This window comes from Ursus maritimus, unplaced genomic scaffold, assembly GCF_017311325.1.
Source record: "Ursus maritimus isolate PB19 unplaced genomic scaffold, ASM1731132v1 scaffold_36, whole genome shotgun sequence".
Classification (NCBI taxonomy): Eukaryota; Metazoa; Chordata; class Mammalia; order Carnivora; family Ursidae; genus Ursus; species Ursus maritimus.
Genome location: NW_024426230.1, coordinates 19,702,339 through 19,721,364, shown reverse-complemented (window position 1 = coordinate 19,721,364; position 19,026 = coordinate 19,702,339). Strand labels below are relative to the sequence as shown.

Here is a 19,026-nt window from a genome sequence, read left to right as displayed (position 1 = left end):
TGATAGAATCAGAGTTAAGTTTTTGTTTGTTTTGTTCTAGAAGAGAGAGAGACATGAGTTTGTTTATTATCAGATGCCAGTAAAAAGAGATAAGGTGAGGGTATAGGATAGAGGAATGGTCATTGATAAAGCAAGATTTTAGAGGAAATTGGAAGGGGTTGGTCTCAAAAGCAAAGGTAGAATGGTTCTGTTTTTTTTTTTTTAAGATTTTATTTATTTATTTATTTGTCAGAGAGAATGCACAAGCAGGGGAGGCAGCAGGCAGAGGGAGAAGCAGGCTTCCTGCTGAGCAAGGAGCCCGATGTGGGACTCAATCCCAGGACCCTGGGATCATGACCTGAGCCAAAGGCAGACACTAAATGACTCAGCCACCCAGGCGCCCCAAATGTAGAAGGTTTTAAATGTGAGGAAGAGGGACTCTTGATATCTCCAAACCGGAATATGAGGATAGGTTTGCTGGAGTGGGGAGAGGTGGGAGAAGGAGTTTAAGATAGATACTATCCAATAGCCTCAGTTTTTCCCTTAAACTAGAAAAGGAAGGAGGTCTGCAAAAGAGGGAAGTGGGATTGGGTAGGTGGCTTAAGGAATCTCAGGAAGTTCTGAGTATTGTTTCTATTTACACATAGAGAATCATAAGGATGGCACTATATTAGAAGTGATTTTGAATAATTGTGCAAATACATTAAATGTTAAATGGACTTTGAACCACACCACTCATGATACCACTCACCTCAGTGCTCTAAGTTACAGGTCAGATTCCAAGAAAGAGGCCCTCATTACAACTAACTATCCATTTGCCCTCAAAAACCGTAAGGACTAAAACCTTTTTATCTTGTATCTCAGTTTACCTAAATCACCTCTGAAAATCCATCATCATAACTGAACTCTTACTATCATTGAGAGGTTTTTTTCTCACACCAATCAGTTCTCTAGTTCTCCAACACTAAATGCGTGTCCAATAATTTTGACACTATCCAGAGTTAGCTCAGACCCCACTGCTTAAGGGCTTAAGGGCTTAGTCCTAGAAGATTGTCCCCACTTAAGATGCTAGCCATAAATGGGGTGCCCACGGTGCCGCATTTCTGTCTGGAGGACTAAAAGTTCTGGGAGTCCCACAACCCCCCCCCCCAAGTTTGCTAGAATGACTCATAGAACAGGAAAGTGCTTTACTTACCAGTTTATTACAAAGGGTACAACTGAGGAACAACCAAAGGGAAGAGATAAATTGAGCAGAGTGTGGGGAAGAGAGGGACAGAACTTCCATGCTGTCTCTGGGCATGCCACCCACCCCTAGCTTCTTAGTGTGTCACCAGCCTAGAAGCTCTCCAAACCCCATTGTTGAGGGAGTTTTATGGAGATTTCATTATGATGGTAAGATTGATCAAATCATTGGCCATTGGTGATTGAGCTCAACCTCCTGACTGTTAATCACATGGTTGATAACTCTGGCTTCTGGCCCCCATGCTGAAGCTATCTGGGTGGCCACTTATAGTCACCTCAGTAGCATAAACTCAGGTGTGATTGGAAAGGGCTCATTATAAAATAACAAAAGACATTCCTATTACTCAGGAAATTCCAAGAAGTTTAGGAGCTCTGTGCTAGGAATCTGGGACATAACCCAAATATATTGTTTTTTATTAACACCATTATTGTATGGTCCTGTATATCATCTAATCGCCCAGCCCTTTTCTTTTTGACTCCTCAATTCTTTTTTTTTTTTTTTAAGATTTTTATTTATTTATTTGACAGAGATAGAGACAGCCAGCGAGAAAGGGAACACAAGCAGGGGGAGTGGGAGAGGAAGAAGCAGGCTCACAGCAGAGGAGCCTGATGTGGGGCTCGATCCCATAACGCCGGGATCACGCCCTGAGCCGAAGGCAGACGCTTAACCGCTGTGCCACCCAGGCGCCCCATTGACTCCTCAATTCTGTCTGCCATATCCTGTAGATTTTCAGTCATGAGAAAAATCCTATTTATTTTCAACTTCTTGTTCTAATGAAATATGACTGATGCTTAAGGATACAGTTTTTGCCAAAGCCCTCTCAAACCTGTTTTGTTTCCCCATATCTCATGTATCATAGGTCCTAAAGTTTGGGTAAGTGTTTTTCTTTGTTCCTCATATCCACTTCCCAAATTTTTTCATCTCCCCTCTCTCCAGAATCTCAACTCTTTCCAAGCATTTGCCTTCAGGCTATATCATTTGATATACCTTCTTGTTGCCAACATCTGCTATCCCTTTAGTAATTTCATTTATTGAAGATTTTTTTTTAAAGATTTTATTTATTAATTTGACAGAGAGAGACAGCCAGCGAGAGAGGGAACACAAGCAGGGGGAGTGGGAGAGGAAGAAGCAGGCTCCTAGCGGAGGAGCCTGATGTGGGGCTCGATCCCAGAACGCTGGGATCACACCCTGAGCCGAAGGCAGACGCTTAACAACTGTGCCACCCAGGCGCCCCTGAAGATTTTTATAGCTGGCTTACTGTCGTTCTCATCATTCTCATCATTCTATATAAACAGTCATTCTTGCTGATTTCAACATCCCCATAGTATGATTCACAGTTATCCAACAACTTTGCCTCTCTCCTTGATCTCACTTCTTTTTTTTTTTTTTTTTAAGATTTTATTTATTTATTTGACAGAGAGACAGCCAGTGAGAGAGGGAACACAAGCAGGGGGAGTGGGAGAGGAAGAAGCAGGCTTCCAGCAGAGGAGCCTGATGTGGGGCTTGATCCCAAGACTCCGGGATCACGCCCTGAGCCAAAGGCAGACGTTTAATGACTGAGCCACCCAGGCGCCCCTCCTTGATCTCACTTCTAGCAGTCTTTTCTGCCTTACCTTAGGTACTATTCTCATGATTATACTTCAACTTTGTCATTACCAGTGATTTCAAACTTTCAAAATCTTGGTTTCATACATTCTGTTCTCTGACTACCACCTCCTTTCTTGCCAGCTTATTTATTTCAGTACATCTACTGCAGTCATTCTTTGTTCCCTTCAAGACTTTTAACCCTTTGGCCCTATAATCAGAAAACTTACTGCTCACTGACCACTACATGTCCTCACCTCACTCCTTACTCAGCTTAGATTCCAGGAACATCACTGTCATCATTCCTTTGAATACACTCATGGCTCCCTTGCCCTTCTTCCATCATACTCATCTAGTTAGAATCAGTTCTCCACTTATGCCATGGCTGCACCTGAGCAGGAATATGTGGCTAGAGAAACACACATACCCAACTTAAGTGGTCTCACTTAACACACTTAGCACTGTCAGCAACCCCTTTACTTTCCCTAAGCGGTTTACTCTTCCGCTTCCTTGGAGGACTGTTCTATACCATAAAAACATCCAACCCCCCCCCCCATCAGACAAAGCTGATGACTTTGTCTCTTACTCTACTAAGAAGATAGGGCAATCAGAAGAGTACTATCTCATCTTCTGATCTCCAAATCTACCATGTTTTTTCTAAGACCCGTCCCTCCATTTCTCTACTTACTAGCTTCCATTCCCTCTCCCCTGCACAAGGGCTCTGCTCTTGCATTTATCCCGTATCTCTCTCACGTCATCTTCCCCCCGCTGTACTACATCATTGCCATCAGCATGCAAATATGTTCTGGTTTAAGCTACCAGATGAAACCAGTCTTCCCTGGGTGCTCTGGTCTTTCTCTGCTTATCCTTATATCTAATATTTGTTTTACTCTTTATAGTAAAGTCCTTGGAAAAGTCGATATCCACTGTTTTCCCTCATCTCCTATTCTCTCTTGAACCAGTCCAGTCAAGATTTATCCCCACCACCTCACTGAAACTACTCTCCTTAAGGTCAGATAATTCCCTAATGTATCATTTTCATTGGAACAAATTCACATTTTTAAAACAAGCAATATAACAAAATTGTATATAGGCACTCAATAACTATGGAATGAATGAATGAATGTTCTTTAATTATACTGGATAGAGAATATATATTTTTATGCTATTGCACAATTGAGTTTGGAGACATTGAAATGAAATATGTATACTTGCAAGAGACCGTAATTTGCATGCAAGGTATAAAGAAAAAAATCTAAGCACCTATTAACCAGCTTAAGAAATAGACTATTAATACCTTTAAATTCTCTTGTGTCCCTCCTTGATGCATCTCCTTTCCTCCCCTAGAAGTAACCACTATTTTGAATTTTCTGCATATTATTCTTTGCTTTTCATTGTAATTTTGCCACATATTTATGTGCCCCAATATAGCATTAGGTTTATACATTTTTATATAAATACAGTAATGCTACATAAATTCTTCGGGGATGTGTTTTCTTACTGAACAATAAGTTTATGAAATTCATCTGTGAGATTGCATGAAGCAATAGTGCACTTAGTTTCATTGGTTTGTGGTATTACAAAAATACGGGTATAATACTATATTTTCTTTCTATAATGAACCTGTTAATTATAAGAATTTATTCAAATGTTATACACATACAGAAGAATGCACAAATCCCAAGTGTACAGGTCAGTGAATTATCACAAAGTGAATGTTACAAACCAGTTCAAGAAACAGTACGTGACCAACATCCAGAAACCACTCTGGAGTTTCCTCCCTGCCCTCCCCAAAGGTAACCACTGTCCTCATTTCTATCCTCATTTCTAATCCAGAGATTAGAAATGTCTTTGAACTTGGTATAAATGAAACTATACAGAATGTATTCTTTCGATTTGGGCTTCTTTCCTTTGGCATTGTATGTGTAAGATTCATTTCTGTTAAAAAGAAAAAAAAGATTCATTCCTGTTACATGTAGCTATAATTTATTTTCATTGCTGTATTCTCTGATATGCCACAATTTATTTATCTTTTTTATGGTTCATGAACATTTGAACTGTTTCCACTTTTTGACTGTTACAAATAATGCTGCTATGAACATCATACATACACATGTGTGCATTTCTTTTGGGTACGTATCTAGGAATGGAATTGCTCAGTCTCGGGTGGATATACCACATCTTTTTTACCCATTGTCCTTTGGATGGGTGATTGTGCTGTGCCATTGTAAACATTTCTGTATGTATGTCCTCGTGCAAAACTGACTTATATCAGGCATTCAATAGTGTAGATACACATGAATGAAATTGCTGAGTCAGTACATTTGCGTACCTTCGGTTTTACCAGATAATGTAAAATTGTTTTCCAGTGTAGTTTGTGCCAGTTTACGCTCCCTCCAAAAGAGTGTGCATTTCTTGCTCACATTCTTGTCAACAGTTGTTACAAGTTTTTGCCAGTCTGGAAAATGTGTCATGGTTTGTTGTGGTTTTAATTGGCATGTCCCTGATTATTAAAGAGATTAAACATTTTTATTTGTTTTGGAGCCATTTTGATTTTTAAAATTTAATTTTTTCTGCTTATTCTTTAGTGTGGAGATGTACTTTCCTCAGAATGACTCTTGGATTGGTTTGGCACCCCTAAACATTCCTCGCTATGAATTTGGAATATGTGTTTTAGACCAAAAAGTGTATGTTATAGGTGGTATTGAAACGAACGTGCGTCCTGGCATCACTATCAGAAAACATGAAAATTCAGTAGAATGCTGGAATCCTGATACAAATACCTGGACTTCTCTTGAGAGAATGAATGAGAGCCGAAGTACCCTTGGAGTAGTAGTACTTGCAGGAGAACTTTATGCTTTAGGTGGTTATGATGGACAATCTTATTTACAATCTGTAGAGAAGTATATTCCTAAAATAAGAAAATGGCAACCGGTGGCACCAATGACTACAACAAGAAGCTGTTTTGCTGCAGCCGTGTTGGATGGAATGATATATGCCATTGGTGGGTATGGTCCTGCCCACATGAACAGGTATTTAACTTAATGAAGTTGTATATGCTTGTAGATTTTTAAGTCATTAACAACGATTTATACACAACTTGTGTGTGTGAATGAACTTCCCTTTTTAATTTTTAAAGTAATATTGTTAGGTATTTGGGAAATTTAATCTGCTCTATGAGTGTAATTGTAATTGTTTTACATGAGGATTTAATACAGACCTAAGAATCAAATCCCTCTTATAAAATTTTAAATTCATTCATTTAATATAATTGGACTAGATTTTAAAATTCAGAGATCTGAATATAAAATGAAGTTAGACAACTTTAGATTTTAGGTGGTGAATGTATATAAATATGGGTGTGCGTGTGTGTATAAATGGTCTGTTATTGCATTGCTTAGCAGAGTAAAAAGTGAAATGTAATTCCTATATGGTTATATATTATGCATCTTAAGCATAAAGCCTTATTTAAATATTCCTTTTTGGATTCTTATTCTATAATCATGCATGTATCATTGTGTACCTGAGTTTTGCTGTAGTCCGAATTTGAGATTTCTGTATTTTGTAGTATTCTCTGAATAAACGAGAAAAATATATGAGAAAAATAAAAGCATAAAGTGACTTGCTTATATGGAAAATTAATCATAATTCTGAACTTCTGTTGAAAATTGCTGTTCAAAAGATTTTCTCTCGTAGAGTGGTGTGTGTTTTATTGATTGTGAGCATTTAATGGAAGAGTATATTGCGGTTTGTTAACTGAGAAAGCAAGGGCACAACAGCATTTCATCTATAAATTTTTATTTCTCTGTAAGCTGAAGTATTTCTCCTTTTTATTGCTCCCTTAGTTAAAGGAAAAGTATTTTGAGCATAGACATGCATTTTTATTCTTTGAAAATGTGCTTGCATAAATTTATAAGATAAAAGGTCGAGGTTTTTTTTTTTTTGGGAGATAATATTCTTGAAGTTTAAGTTCTTGCTATAGTTTATCAACTCTTCTTGTCCAGTAATTGGGCTCTTGTGGCTTTTATCCCAATGTCCTTTCAGAAATATTTATAGTTTAGTCTATGTTCTAGTCTAGTCTACAGTCTAGTCTACAGTCTAGTCTCTGTTTTATGCTACTGACTCTCAAATGCTTCAGTCTTTTTGAGGGGTTAGGTTAGGACCAGAACAAGCTTGACAATCCTGCCTTTGTGCCCGCTCGTGTCAAAATAGAGATTTAAAGGCCTTCTGCGATTTTCTAGGGAAGGTTTTTTGGAAATTCTGATTTGCTTTGGATATCCATAATACAACTTGGAAATGCCGAGTGTTCTCTGGAATGAAGACTTGACTTAAACCCCTGAATTCTCCTAAATCACTCTGAGATTATTATGATTGGCCAGATTGTGTTATGTAATCTGCAGTGTTTGCTTTGCAGTAAACCACCACGACTTCTATAAGACAAAAAAATTCCTCTCCTTTCCTTTTTTTCATCTTCCCTTTTCCTTAGCTATGTAGAAGATCCTTAGTGTCCTTAGAAAACATTTATATTTAATTTGTGATTTTCAAAGTCCTTTCAGAACATGTATGTTCATTTGACTTTATTTTTACATGAATCCATTGAGGTTAAGTTATCCGCATCTTTTCAGGTGAGAGGAAAGGGCTTATCCAGGATACACTTAACCGTTAGGGCTAGGGTTCATTCGGCTCTAAGTATACAGCATTAGTACTTAACCAGGTTTCCTGACTCCAGAAGTGCTATGCCCTTAATATACCCTGCAGCTTGTATGATACAATGAAGTAGCGTGCGGGCGTTATTGCCCCCAGTTCACAAGGTAAGCTTTTATCCTTGCAATTTTATCAGCAAAATGTAAACATCGGGGACAAACTACTCTTGTTTTATATCTGTCTTTTGGAACTTCTAAAACTATGGTAGGTTTTGATTCTGCTTTGGTAGGAAGAGTGGCACACGGAATATGCAAATTAATTTTTTCTTTTGTGAATATTTGCAGTGTGGAGCGTTATGATCCAAGTAAGGACTCCTGGGAGATGGTTGCATCTATGGCAGATAAAAGGATTCACTTTGGTGTGGGTGTCATGCTAGGCTTTATTTTTGTGGTGGGTGGACATAATGGTGTCTCACATTTGTCAAGCATTGAAAGATATGACCCTCATCAAAATCAGTGGACTGTGTGTAGACCAATGAAAGAACCCAGAACAGGTAATAATAACTAACTAATATGTAAACATAGAGGATGGTATTTCTTATAGTGATATTCTTGGAATAGTAGTTCCTTGGAATACAATAGTAAGAGTATTGTCCAGCAAAAACAAAAACTTTATTGTGCTAAACTTGAGAGACAGCTGATTTGACAAAACTACATAGACTTCTATACTGTGACTTTAATATGCCTATGTGCATATTATCATTTTTTAAAGTTGGGAGAACACATTTTTAGAAGTGGTGGGGATAGAATGTATCTTACAGAAGCTCTTCTGTCCATATAACAAATGTCATCTTTTTATATGTTACACACACACAGAATCTTTGGATTGTTCTATATATATATTTTTTAATTGTACACCAGTAGTCTGTATGTTAACTTTCAAACGTTCTCACATACTCAGGGTGTTTGGAGTTCTAGAAAAGCCTGAGTTTCAGGGTTCCCAGAGAAAAACAAAAACATCTTTGAGGAATAGAAGAAATTACCTTTGAACCCAAACTCAAATCACATTATTTTAAGGGGAAGGTTTTATGTCGCTGATGGAAATGCTTTAGGGATATTTCTTGCGTCAGGGGGAAAGTCGCAAAATAACAAGAATGTGAAAAAAACATTGGGTAGTCTTGTTCTCTTTAGAACTGTGTATACCAGTATATACAGTAGAATTTTTAAAGCCTAAGTTGTATAGTTCAAGATATGTTTCAAATATTTCAACATATTTAAAAACCTGATAAAGATGAATGATGTGTTGAAAAATATGTAAATATAAACTGAAAAGAAAGCATATAAAGACATATACTACATTCTTTGTATTTTTCTGTGGTGGTGGAGAGGGAGAGTAGGATTGGGGAGGAGAGGGGAAGGAAGATTCAACTCTTGCTTTCATGTTAAGGGATTTTTTTTTTCCAGTAAGTACATATGGCCATATTACTTGTATAATTAACAATAGATTATTGAAATGTATTTTAAGAAAACATTAAAATACGAATTTATTTTTAGTGAGAAGTCAACTGCATGGTTAACGTGTTTTTTCCCTCTTTTTACCCACTTTTCCTAGGGGTTGGTGCTGCAGTAATTGATAACTACCTTTATGTAGTCGGTGGTCACTCAGGTTCTTCTTATCTGAATACCGTGCAGAAATATGACCCTATCTCAGATACGTGGCTGGATTCAGCTGGCATGATATACTGTCGCTGCAACTTCGGATTAACTGCACTTTGACAAGTGTGGAGTGTGGACTGGTAGAGGTCGTGTGGTGATGGACTTTGTGCCGCATGAAAGGATGCCCAATTTTCTGAAATCCAAAAGCTACATTACTTTCTTTCTAACTTGAAAAGGCATGAAGACTCAAAGTTCTGTTGGGTACTTTGAACTGACAAGTAGCTTTGGTTTGGTTGCTCTTGATTACACAGTGAATCAATAATCAAAAAAAAAAAAAAAAAAGAAAGATCTTGCCAATTTAATTGTGCACTTTTTTCCCCTAATACTGGGATAGAGTAGTTTTATGTTCATAAGTGTACATGTGGAGAAAATCTTGCTGCTTTAAAAAAAATTTTAGCTTTCCTTCTTCCTTAATATATGCACCAGATTTACTAGGATGAGAGATGCTTAGATGTTGGAGTGTATTGAATGACTAGACAGAGTGCTGATACTGTCTGTTGGATATAAATTCATATGCTTCACATTTTAAACAAATAAAGGGCTGCTTTTTTGAGGGGGGTACTTTTAAGGATTGTAAATTATATGCCATAGTGAGGCACCTGGATATTCTTCCTCCTAAATGGCTTTAGGGCTGGGGATGTAATAAGTTTGCAAAACAAATGCTTTTACTATCGTGATTTTGGGGGGCTTATTTTAAGAAGTCAGATATTTACTGTTTATGCCTTTTTTATAGGGCAGGTTAATGCTGGATGAATTTAGTTACCCACTTGTGCTATGCTAAGCATGGATAGAAAGTTAAGCATACCAGTTTCAGTTTTATTTTTTTCATGGTAGACCAGGCTTCCCAGTGTTGGTGTAAATATTTGATCAATGTTTAGTACCACCCTTAGTACATACTGATTTTCTTTCACATATCCTTATAATAATTTGTTTTTTAACTAAAACTTTGGTTGCTTTTTCACAGTGTTCAGATATAAAAATGGTGCTAACTGTAGGATCTATAACAAGGCTATAATAATGTTCTTTTGGATGTTCAGTATGAGATATGCATGACATGTTTTAATAGTATTTTTTCATTTTTACTAGCGTGGTTCATTTGTGCTTATTAAAAATATTAGTGATTATGCTAATGTTAACATCCAAAAATCATCTAAATGGCCCATGTTATGCTTTTCATGGTTCCTGAGTAGTGATCTAAAGAAAGATGCATTTTTTTTAATCTTCTTCTTGTGCTAGATATATGTCCTTTTTAAAAACAAATATATGCATTAAATATAAAGCACTAGGCAATTATGCATTACTTTGTATACTTCTTAGGTAATTGAATATTTTAAAGTTACTGAGGAAAACTGGACCTCGATGTTTACTTGAGTAATGGTTCTAAATTTGGTTCTACTTTGACTAAAGAAACAAGCAAGACTGTTTGCTATAGCCAGTGACAGCTTATTTAAAATAAGTGGCCAGCTCATTTTGTTTAAGCATGTTTTAGAAAATATCTGTTAGTCTTGAACATATTACTTTGCATTTTATTAGGATGTCGGTACTTGTATTTTTGGTACTGTGGTGGTTTTGTTTTCTTTTCCTTGATTTATTTTTAACCTGCCTATTATCTCTTTATAGTCTCTGCAAAACCAGTGTACATTTGTTTCCTAAGAAAAAATTCATACTGCATTCTTAAGTGCCATAATATTCCAAACTATTGTTAAGAAGCCATTTGTAATTATAAAACATAGGTTTGTTCATTAGCATCTATGTTATAAACTACTTATAGCCTGGCATTTTGCAGTTTTTCTTGTTCTTCCATAAACTGCCAGTGTAGATTTAAATATATAGTACAAAACTATGTAAAGTCATCTTTAATCATGTAAGTAGTATGCTTTATGAATATTTGCACAGATTATAAAAGCTTGCAAGTGATTTTTAGTCTCTTCCAATTAAGAACTCAACAGGAACTACTAATAAAATTGACAGGCTGAGTATTTTCTATGTTGCTTGTTTGAATAACATAATGATATATAGCAATAACTTTTTAATTGATTTGAATAAACCTATTGAATAGAAACAAGGTGCACTATTGTGATTGGCCTAGACTTTATTTAAAGAAAAGCAATTTCAAATAGATTTCATTACATGCTTAATTTTAAGTCCTCAGTTTTTTTTGTTTATATCAAATTGTGAAATGCATTCTAATAATACTATTTTTAATCCTCTCTCCCCCAAAGATAAAGGAATTTGAAAGACTTTCTATTTTAATTGTAAACAGATCTATACTACACGTTTTAACAATGTTTTACTCATGTATCATCATCCTCACTATCAAATTGTTGTAAAACATATAGTCACTTGGTAAATTAGACCAAAGGCATATATTGATCATTGTTTTGGAAAAATCTAAACTTTATCCTGCTAAAGACTAAATGTGAAAAACATCTTGGGCAATAGTAGGAACCATATACTAGAGAATAAATTACAAAAAGCTATAAAAAGAAGAGAAGAAACCCCAAACTTTAGAAATACTAATTTTGGGTTTACTAAACCTACGGTACTATTCATAACAACCAGAGGTATTGTAACCTGACAACTGATAACTTTACAGTAGACCTCTCATAAAGTATTGTGAGAAGTTTCATCATGAATATTTTGCTGACAAATTGTGTATATTTAAAGTCACATGTTTCTTATGTTAAAAAGCATCAAAATGTTTGATTATAAATCCCCACACTTAAAGATTCTAGAAATAATTTTATATACTCAGGCAAGGGGAAGAAAGCTATTTAAGATTGTCCAGAAATATTTTGGGAAAAAGGTGGCAGTGGAAATAGAAATTAATCTTATCACTTGGAAGATACTTGTCTTCCATAATTATGAAGACTTAATCTGGTAGGAGTGTTTGGCTATTTAGTGTTTGTTAAATATAGTAATAGAACTTAAGTGATTTTTAATGTAGCCCAAAAGATGTTTATGTAAGTTCCATAGGTTATTGCTAATATTGTTTTAAATATGAATGAATATTAAACTATAGGAAGTGGTCAATCTAATGATAGGAAAATGGCATTAGGTTTTGAAAAATTATTTTGATAGCTTGACAAATTATGGAGGGTCTACTCTGTGTACGTGATATTGTGCCAGATTCTGTCAGGGCTAGAAATAATTATAAATAAGATACAAGTCTTTTCATTCAAAGAGTAAAGTATGGTGAGGGAGACCTGTACCCAAATAACTATTATGGTAAAGTGTGAATTTAATTCCTTATAGCCAATATCATCAGAAGTGATTAAGAGACCTAATTTATGTGTAGACATTTTTGTCCTTTAGTGTCCAATTAGGTTTTACTGACATGAAAAAGAATTATAGAAAACTTAATATTTATAGAACTCTAAACTTCCTGGAATTGGATAATATATTTTCTATTAGAAAAATAAAATTATAGAAACTTTAAAAAATTGATTACTATACTATCAAGGCTCTGGCTAAAATTGAAGGAAATATATGTGCATATAATGCTGTATTTGTTTTCACTTGTGGTGTTGGATTTCTGGTATTGTCACCTAAGTGCTCATTTTCAGGAAAATCAGATTCTACAATAAATATACTGCTTAAAAGTTCAATAAACTTGTGATAACCTCTATAACCTCTGTAGTCTGAAAGCTAAGAATTATAAGATGTCACATGTCAAGTTAACATCCAGTTCTACTTCTTAACCTTTTTTTTTTTTCTTTGTAAAACAGCACTTTAATTAGACATGACTTAATTAGATACATTTATTCTGTGGCTGGATACATATTGGATTTTCACTTACAGTATATTGATTCAGTGTTGATACACGTTTGAAAAGATTGCAAAATACAGTAAGTTTTAAATATTACAGGTTTACAAGTTTTCTTACTGGTGTGAATATGGAGTCTATAAAAATCCAGTTTACATCTCTGTAGAGAGAAAAATTGTTATCCATATGTCTTTTATATTACACATATTTAACTAGAGATAATTTATCGTTAATTTTGTCAAGTTATCATGTGTAAGTCCCGTTTATTTTAAAATACTAAGCAAAAAGTTCCAAGTTTGCCTTAAAATACAAGTGAAATTAAAGAACTGGATGATAATGCCTCTATTTTTGCCTTATGAATTGTGCTGTATCATAAACCAGAGATGGTTTTGATTTTAACAGGATTCTGAAATTTTGTAGATGTAGAGTACTGGTATTTGTACTCTCTTGCAAAGAATGTGACCTAGTGGATTATGTTAATGTTTAAGTGTTTTTGTAAATGTATTTTACCTCTGAATATGTATCTTTTTAGCATCAGGGTTTTATTTTTGTTTACATGGTAAAGTGGCATTTAACTTGTTGAAGGTTGTATTCTTTTGTCTTTTATTTTAAAAATTCTTTGTGTGTACTATTGTGGTGATGCTCTGTAATGACTATGGTTAAATTTCATTTAATGTGAAATGTTTAAAATAAATTTGAGAAACATGACTTTGTATGTGTCAGTTGTTGTGAACTGACCCAAGCTAACTTTGTCATTCTCAACTCTTAGATGTTTTTTGGTAGATAGGTAGTGGTCACAAATGTTGAGGCGGGTGTGGGATAGCCAGTCTTTTACGTCCTCATTACCAGGTTGTAATGAAACGTGTGTTAGGCTGAATTCCGCCGCATGTTCAGACAGTTAAAGAAACATTCTTCGGCAAAGCCGGCGCGAAAGAGTGCAATTGGTAAGTTCAGTGCAGTCCCAGCTTTCTGTTTTTTATATTCTTTAACTTGCATTGTAAGAGGGTTTACTTGAGGCAGACAAGGCAGTGTTACAGAGTATTCTGTTACGTTTATGCCCACTGTAAGATAACCAGCAGTTCTCCTTAAGGAAAGGGTGTAAACAAGGAATGTAGCCCCAGGTGCCATCTTTAAAGAAGTTGTAAACTGTAAGCCTGCATGGATTCAGATAAACTGTCCATGCAAGGATTGGAAATAAATTTAGACAATCTGCATATCTTGAAACTCTAATTTCACCAATAAGAGCAACTTTTTGATTTCATGTTAGTCTGTGAGCCACTATTCTACAATAATGTCCCTGACATTTTATATACTAATGAGCAAAACTTTGGATGCTGATCAAATTATGGATAACGTGTTTGTAGCTGCCTTGAGTATGGGTTTCCTGGTTCAGTTACAGCTAACCTTCCCTCAATTGCATTCTTAACAGGACAACTCCTAGAGTTTAAGTAGAAACTTAACAGATATATGCTGAAGTATATTATAGATGGCAAAACATGCAAATATCCATTTTAAGAGTACCTGTATTAAAATATTGAAATTAAGATATCTTGACTAGATGCATTTGAAGCTCTGCTTGTGATTGCTAAGACATGCACAGATAACATCTCATGTTACCCAGAAGTCATTGTAAAGTCTGTCAGCAGAGAGTTGTTAAGAGCTTAGTATGTGTAAGATGTGATGCAACGTTCAAAGGAGTATCTAGCCATATTCTACAGTCTGCTTGAGGAATAAAAAATACACCTAATTTCCCCCCCAGCAAGAGAGAATAGAAGAAAGAGTGCTACCCTGGCAGAGCTCTAGCTGTGCCTCTTGTGTTCTTTCATAAAATTAGTTGATGGTTCTCTTGTCTGGGGCCAGTGCAGTATTGAGGGTGAAAGTTTCAACTTTAATTTGGAAGATAGTGTGATAAGTGGATTGTACAATAGACTCATAATGGAAAGCAAAAAGCTATTCCAATGAAGAGTCCAAACTCTTAAGTCTAGGCATAAAATTCAGTTCTGTGATTAGACAGAATAGCTCAAATGGGTTTTGATATGTTTTCCAGGCTTTTTTTTCCCTTCATTTTTTAATAGTAATGTACCCATCACCCAGCTTCAAAAATTAATTCTTAACAATTAATTTTGCTAATCCATCTATGCACCCTATGTATTTTTTCTAGTATATTTTTAGAGAGAATCCCAGACATGCAAAATAATATGACTGGTAAATAATTGAGACTACATCTCTAAATTATAAGGACACAAATTTTTCATTCTATAAACCACATTGATAATAATTTCACTTAAAAATCTAATACTTCTTTCATACTCAGTATACAATCTATATTCAGATTTCCCCGACTGTCCCAATTTTTTGTCGTTATTGTTAGTTGGTTGAGGCAGGATCTATATAAAGTTTGTACCTTGTGTGACTGTTACGTCTCTGAGTCCCTTTCAATCTCTACCAGTCACTGCACCCCTCTCCTTTTTCATGTCATTTACTTCTGAATAAATGAGATCATTTGTCTAGTAGATTGTCCCACATTATAGATTTGGCTACTTGATTGTGGTATTGTTTGGCTTATTGTCCTATTCTTCAAATTTTCTGATAGTTGGCTGTAGAGTCTTGATTAAATTCAGGTCCTTTTTTTTCTTTGTCTTTCCTTTTTTTTCTCTCTTTGGCAAGTGTAGTGGATGCTGTGTATTCTTCTTATTGCATTGCATCTGGGGTACATTATGTCTGGTTATCCCACTTTTAATGATGCTAACTAATATTAATCATGGTTTGCACTTAGGTCTTGTCAACCTGATCCCTCCACTATCAAGTTCCCCATCAAACTCTCATTTGATGGTTTTAGTAACTATTAATGACTACTGCTGGATCCATTATTATATTGAGTTGCAAAGCAGTGATTTCCTTTTTTTTTTTTTCCGAGATTTTATTTATTTATTTGAGAGAGAGAGAGAGAGAGAATCTCAAGCAGACTTCACACTTGAGTGTGGAGCCCAGTGCAGGGCTTGATCCCAGGACCCTGAGATCATGACCTGAGCTGAAACCAAGAGTCAGACGTTCAAACAAATGAGCCACCCGGGTGCCCCAAAACTGATTTTCTGCCTTTTTTTTTTTTTTTTCTGCATTATCTGAAATTCTATAAAGGAAAACATTTCCCTATCACTTATTTGGCTACCCTGAGATAAAGTCTATACAGGAAAAGCTGGGGAAGATGTTTGATTCATTCTCTTAATCTTTAGAGTAATGAACTGATGCCCTAGGAACCTCCAAAGGTGATCAAGTATATGAAGTCATGATTTTTTATGTATTTGTTTCAATATGTGTGTTTCAGTTAATAGCCCCATCTTAGTCCAGTAGATACCTCCATTGAGTTTCACTGAAATTTTCCTTGCTTTTAAAAAATTTTACCAAAATTATTTTGATGGCGCCTGGGTGGCTCTGTCAGTTAAGCGTTTGCCTTCAGCTCAAGTCATGATCTCAGGGGTCAAGTCCCACATCAGTCTCCCTGCACAGCGGGGTCTGCTTCTCCCTCTCTCTCTCCACCACTCCCCCTGCTTGTGCTCTTGCTCTCTCTCTCAAATAAAATCTTTTAAAAATTATTTTAAAAAATAAAATTATTTTGACATGATTTAAAATAATGTCAAACTTACAGGGAAGTTGTAAGAATAATAGAACTCTTAAATACCTTTTCCAAAGTTCACCAATTTTTTTTAACGTTTTGCTACATTTGTTTCATCATTCTTTCTCATTTTTTTTAACCATTCAAAATTAGTTCCCATACATTATGTCCTTTTATCCCTTAATACTTAAGCACATATGTCCTAAAAATAAGGATATTCATTCTCTTATGTAACCACAGTTCAGGTATCAAATTCAAACATCGCTGTGTTTGGGCTTTTACATTGTCTTCCTCACATCTAGAATCAGCCATTCCTCCCAAGAATCCCTGGCACTGTTTTGCTGGGAAATGGTATTGGGAGATCCCAGTGTTTTGCTGGTGGTGCTTCGTGCTACTCAGTTGTTACTGCTTCTAGGCTATTTGATAGGTAGAGTCAGGAAAGGTTTCCTTTTTTATTTTAAAAGAAAAGGGATTTTAGGGGCGCCTGAGTGGCACAGCGGTTAAGCGTCTGCCTTCGGCTCAGGGCGTGATCCCGGCGTTATGGGATCGAGCCCCACGTCAGGCTCCTCCGCTATGAGCCTGCTTCTTCCTCTCCCACTCCCCCTGCTTGTGTTCCCTCTCTCGCTGGCTGTCTCTATCTCTGTCAAGTAAATAAATAAATAAATATTAAAAAAAAAAAAAAAAGAAAAGGGATTTTACTTAAATTCTTGGATTTTAATGTTTTTTTCTTAGCCTGAAAATCTTGGCTTCTATCAACATTAGCATAATTACCTATTTGATTTATCTTAAACATACTTACAATAGCTTCAAAATAACAATGATGATAGAAATAGCACCAATGGATGCAATTAAGAGTCTCTGTGGTTCTCTCTTGTCCTTAGAATATATTTCACAAGGATAAATATTAAAAGCTCTGCTTTTAAGGTTGCCAGGCATGACTCAGAGTCATGAGTTCAAGCCCCATGTGGACCTGGACCTTACTTAAAACAAGGGGAAAAAAAAGTGTTTTTAGAGTCAAATAGTATTTTTATTTGATTAAAGCATGATTGATTAATATAGTTAGGTTACTTTAAAGTTTTAATATTTAGGGATATCTTTTTTGATGTAATTTTATTTTCTAATTACATAAAAATGTACGTGACCCTGAAGCTGAACTATAGGAGATGATGCATTCACAGAAGTTTTGTCTGCATTTCCATCTCTTCCACTCTGTTCATTTGTATTTCTCTATAGGTAATCATTTTATTAGATGTTGGTTTCATTGAAAATGTAAGTACATCCCCTTCCCCATTTCCTTACAAAAAAGATAGCATGAGGGGCCTGGATGGCTCAGTCGGTTGAGTGGACAACTTTTGGTTTTTGCTCCGGTCATGATCTCAGGGGTCAGGGATCAATCCCCAGTCAGGCTCAGCAGGGAGTCTGCTTCAGGATTCATTCTCTCCCTCTGCCCCTCCTCCCACTTGCGTGTGCACTCTCGCTCAAATAAATCAATCTTCAAAAAAAAAAGAGCAGATTTTCAACTTTTTTCCTTTTTGCTTAATGTATTCTAGAGATTATTCCATACCAGTGTATGGAATAATCTTTTTTTTAAGAGTTGCACAGTACCTTACTGTGTGGATATACCACAGATCTTTTTTTTTCTTTTTTTAAAGATTTTATTTATTTACCAGAGAGAGAGAGAGAGAGAGACAGCACAAGCAGGGAGAGAGGCAGACTGAGGGAAAAGCAGGCTCTCCACCAAGCAGGGAGCCCGATGCGGGACTCGATCCCAGGATCCTGGGATTACAACCTGAGCTAAAGGCAGGCACTTAACCGACCGAGCCAGCCAGGCGTCTCTGCCACCGATCTTTTAAGTACTCTGCTGCTGATGTGCATTTGGGTTGTTTCCAGGCTTTTGCACTTAAAAATAATGTCACGATGAAAATAGCCTTGTGCATTTGACATTTTGAGTTTTGGGCATAGACTTTTAGAAGTGAAATCACTGGGCCAAAGGGTAGAGGATACGTAATTTTGTGGGATGTTGCCTGCTTTCGTTAGTTCAGTTTGCTATAACAAAAATGCCACAGACTGAGTGACTTATAAGTAACAGAACTTTGTTTCTCACAATTCTGGAGGTTAGAAGTCCAAGACCAGGTGCCAGCACAGTTGGGTTTTGGTGAGACCCTCTTCAGGGTTACAGCTGCCCACTTCCCATTGTATCCTCACAGGGCAGAGAGTAGAGAGGGTAAGCGAGCTCTTTCATGACTCTTGTTAAAGACACTAATCCCATTCACGAGGGCTCCATCTTCATGACTTCATGACTTCCTCTAATCCTTTTTTTTTCTTTTAAATTTATTTTTTTTAAATTTTTTAATAATATTTTTTATTATGTTAGTCACCATACAGTACATCCCTGGTTTTTTTTACTTTCTCTAATCCTAATTATCTCCCAAAGACTCCACCTTATTATACCATCACAAGGAGAGGGGTAGGGTTTCAGTGT

At 36.0% G+C, this 19,026-nt stretch overlaps 1 protein-coding gene across 2 annotated transcripts in view; it reads left to right on the top strand.

The window, feature by feature from the left end:
• KLHL28 (kelch like family member 28) overlaps positions 1–13,639 on the top strand; it is a 31,172-nt gene extending 17,533 nt beyond the window's left edge. For both annotated transcript variants that reach the window (XM_008693714.2, XM_008693720.2), the window contains exons 3-5: positions 5,395–5,838; positions 7,795–8,003; positions 9,062–13,639. In XM_008693714.2, the coding sequence (XP_008691936.1) occupies positions 5,395–5,838; positions 7,795–8,003; positions 9,062–9,225 (817 nt within the window). In that variant the 3' untranslated portion in view covers positions 9,226–13,639. The remainder of the gene's footprint in view (positions 1–5,394; positions 5,839–7,794; positions 8,004–9,061) is intronic.
• The last annotated feature ends 5,387 nt before the right edge of the window (positions 13,640–19,026 follow it).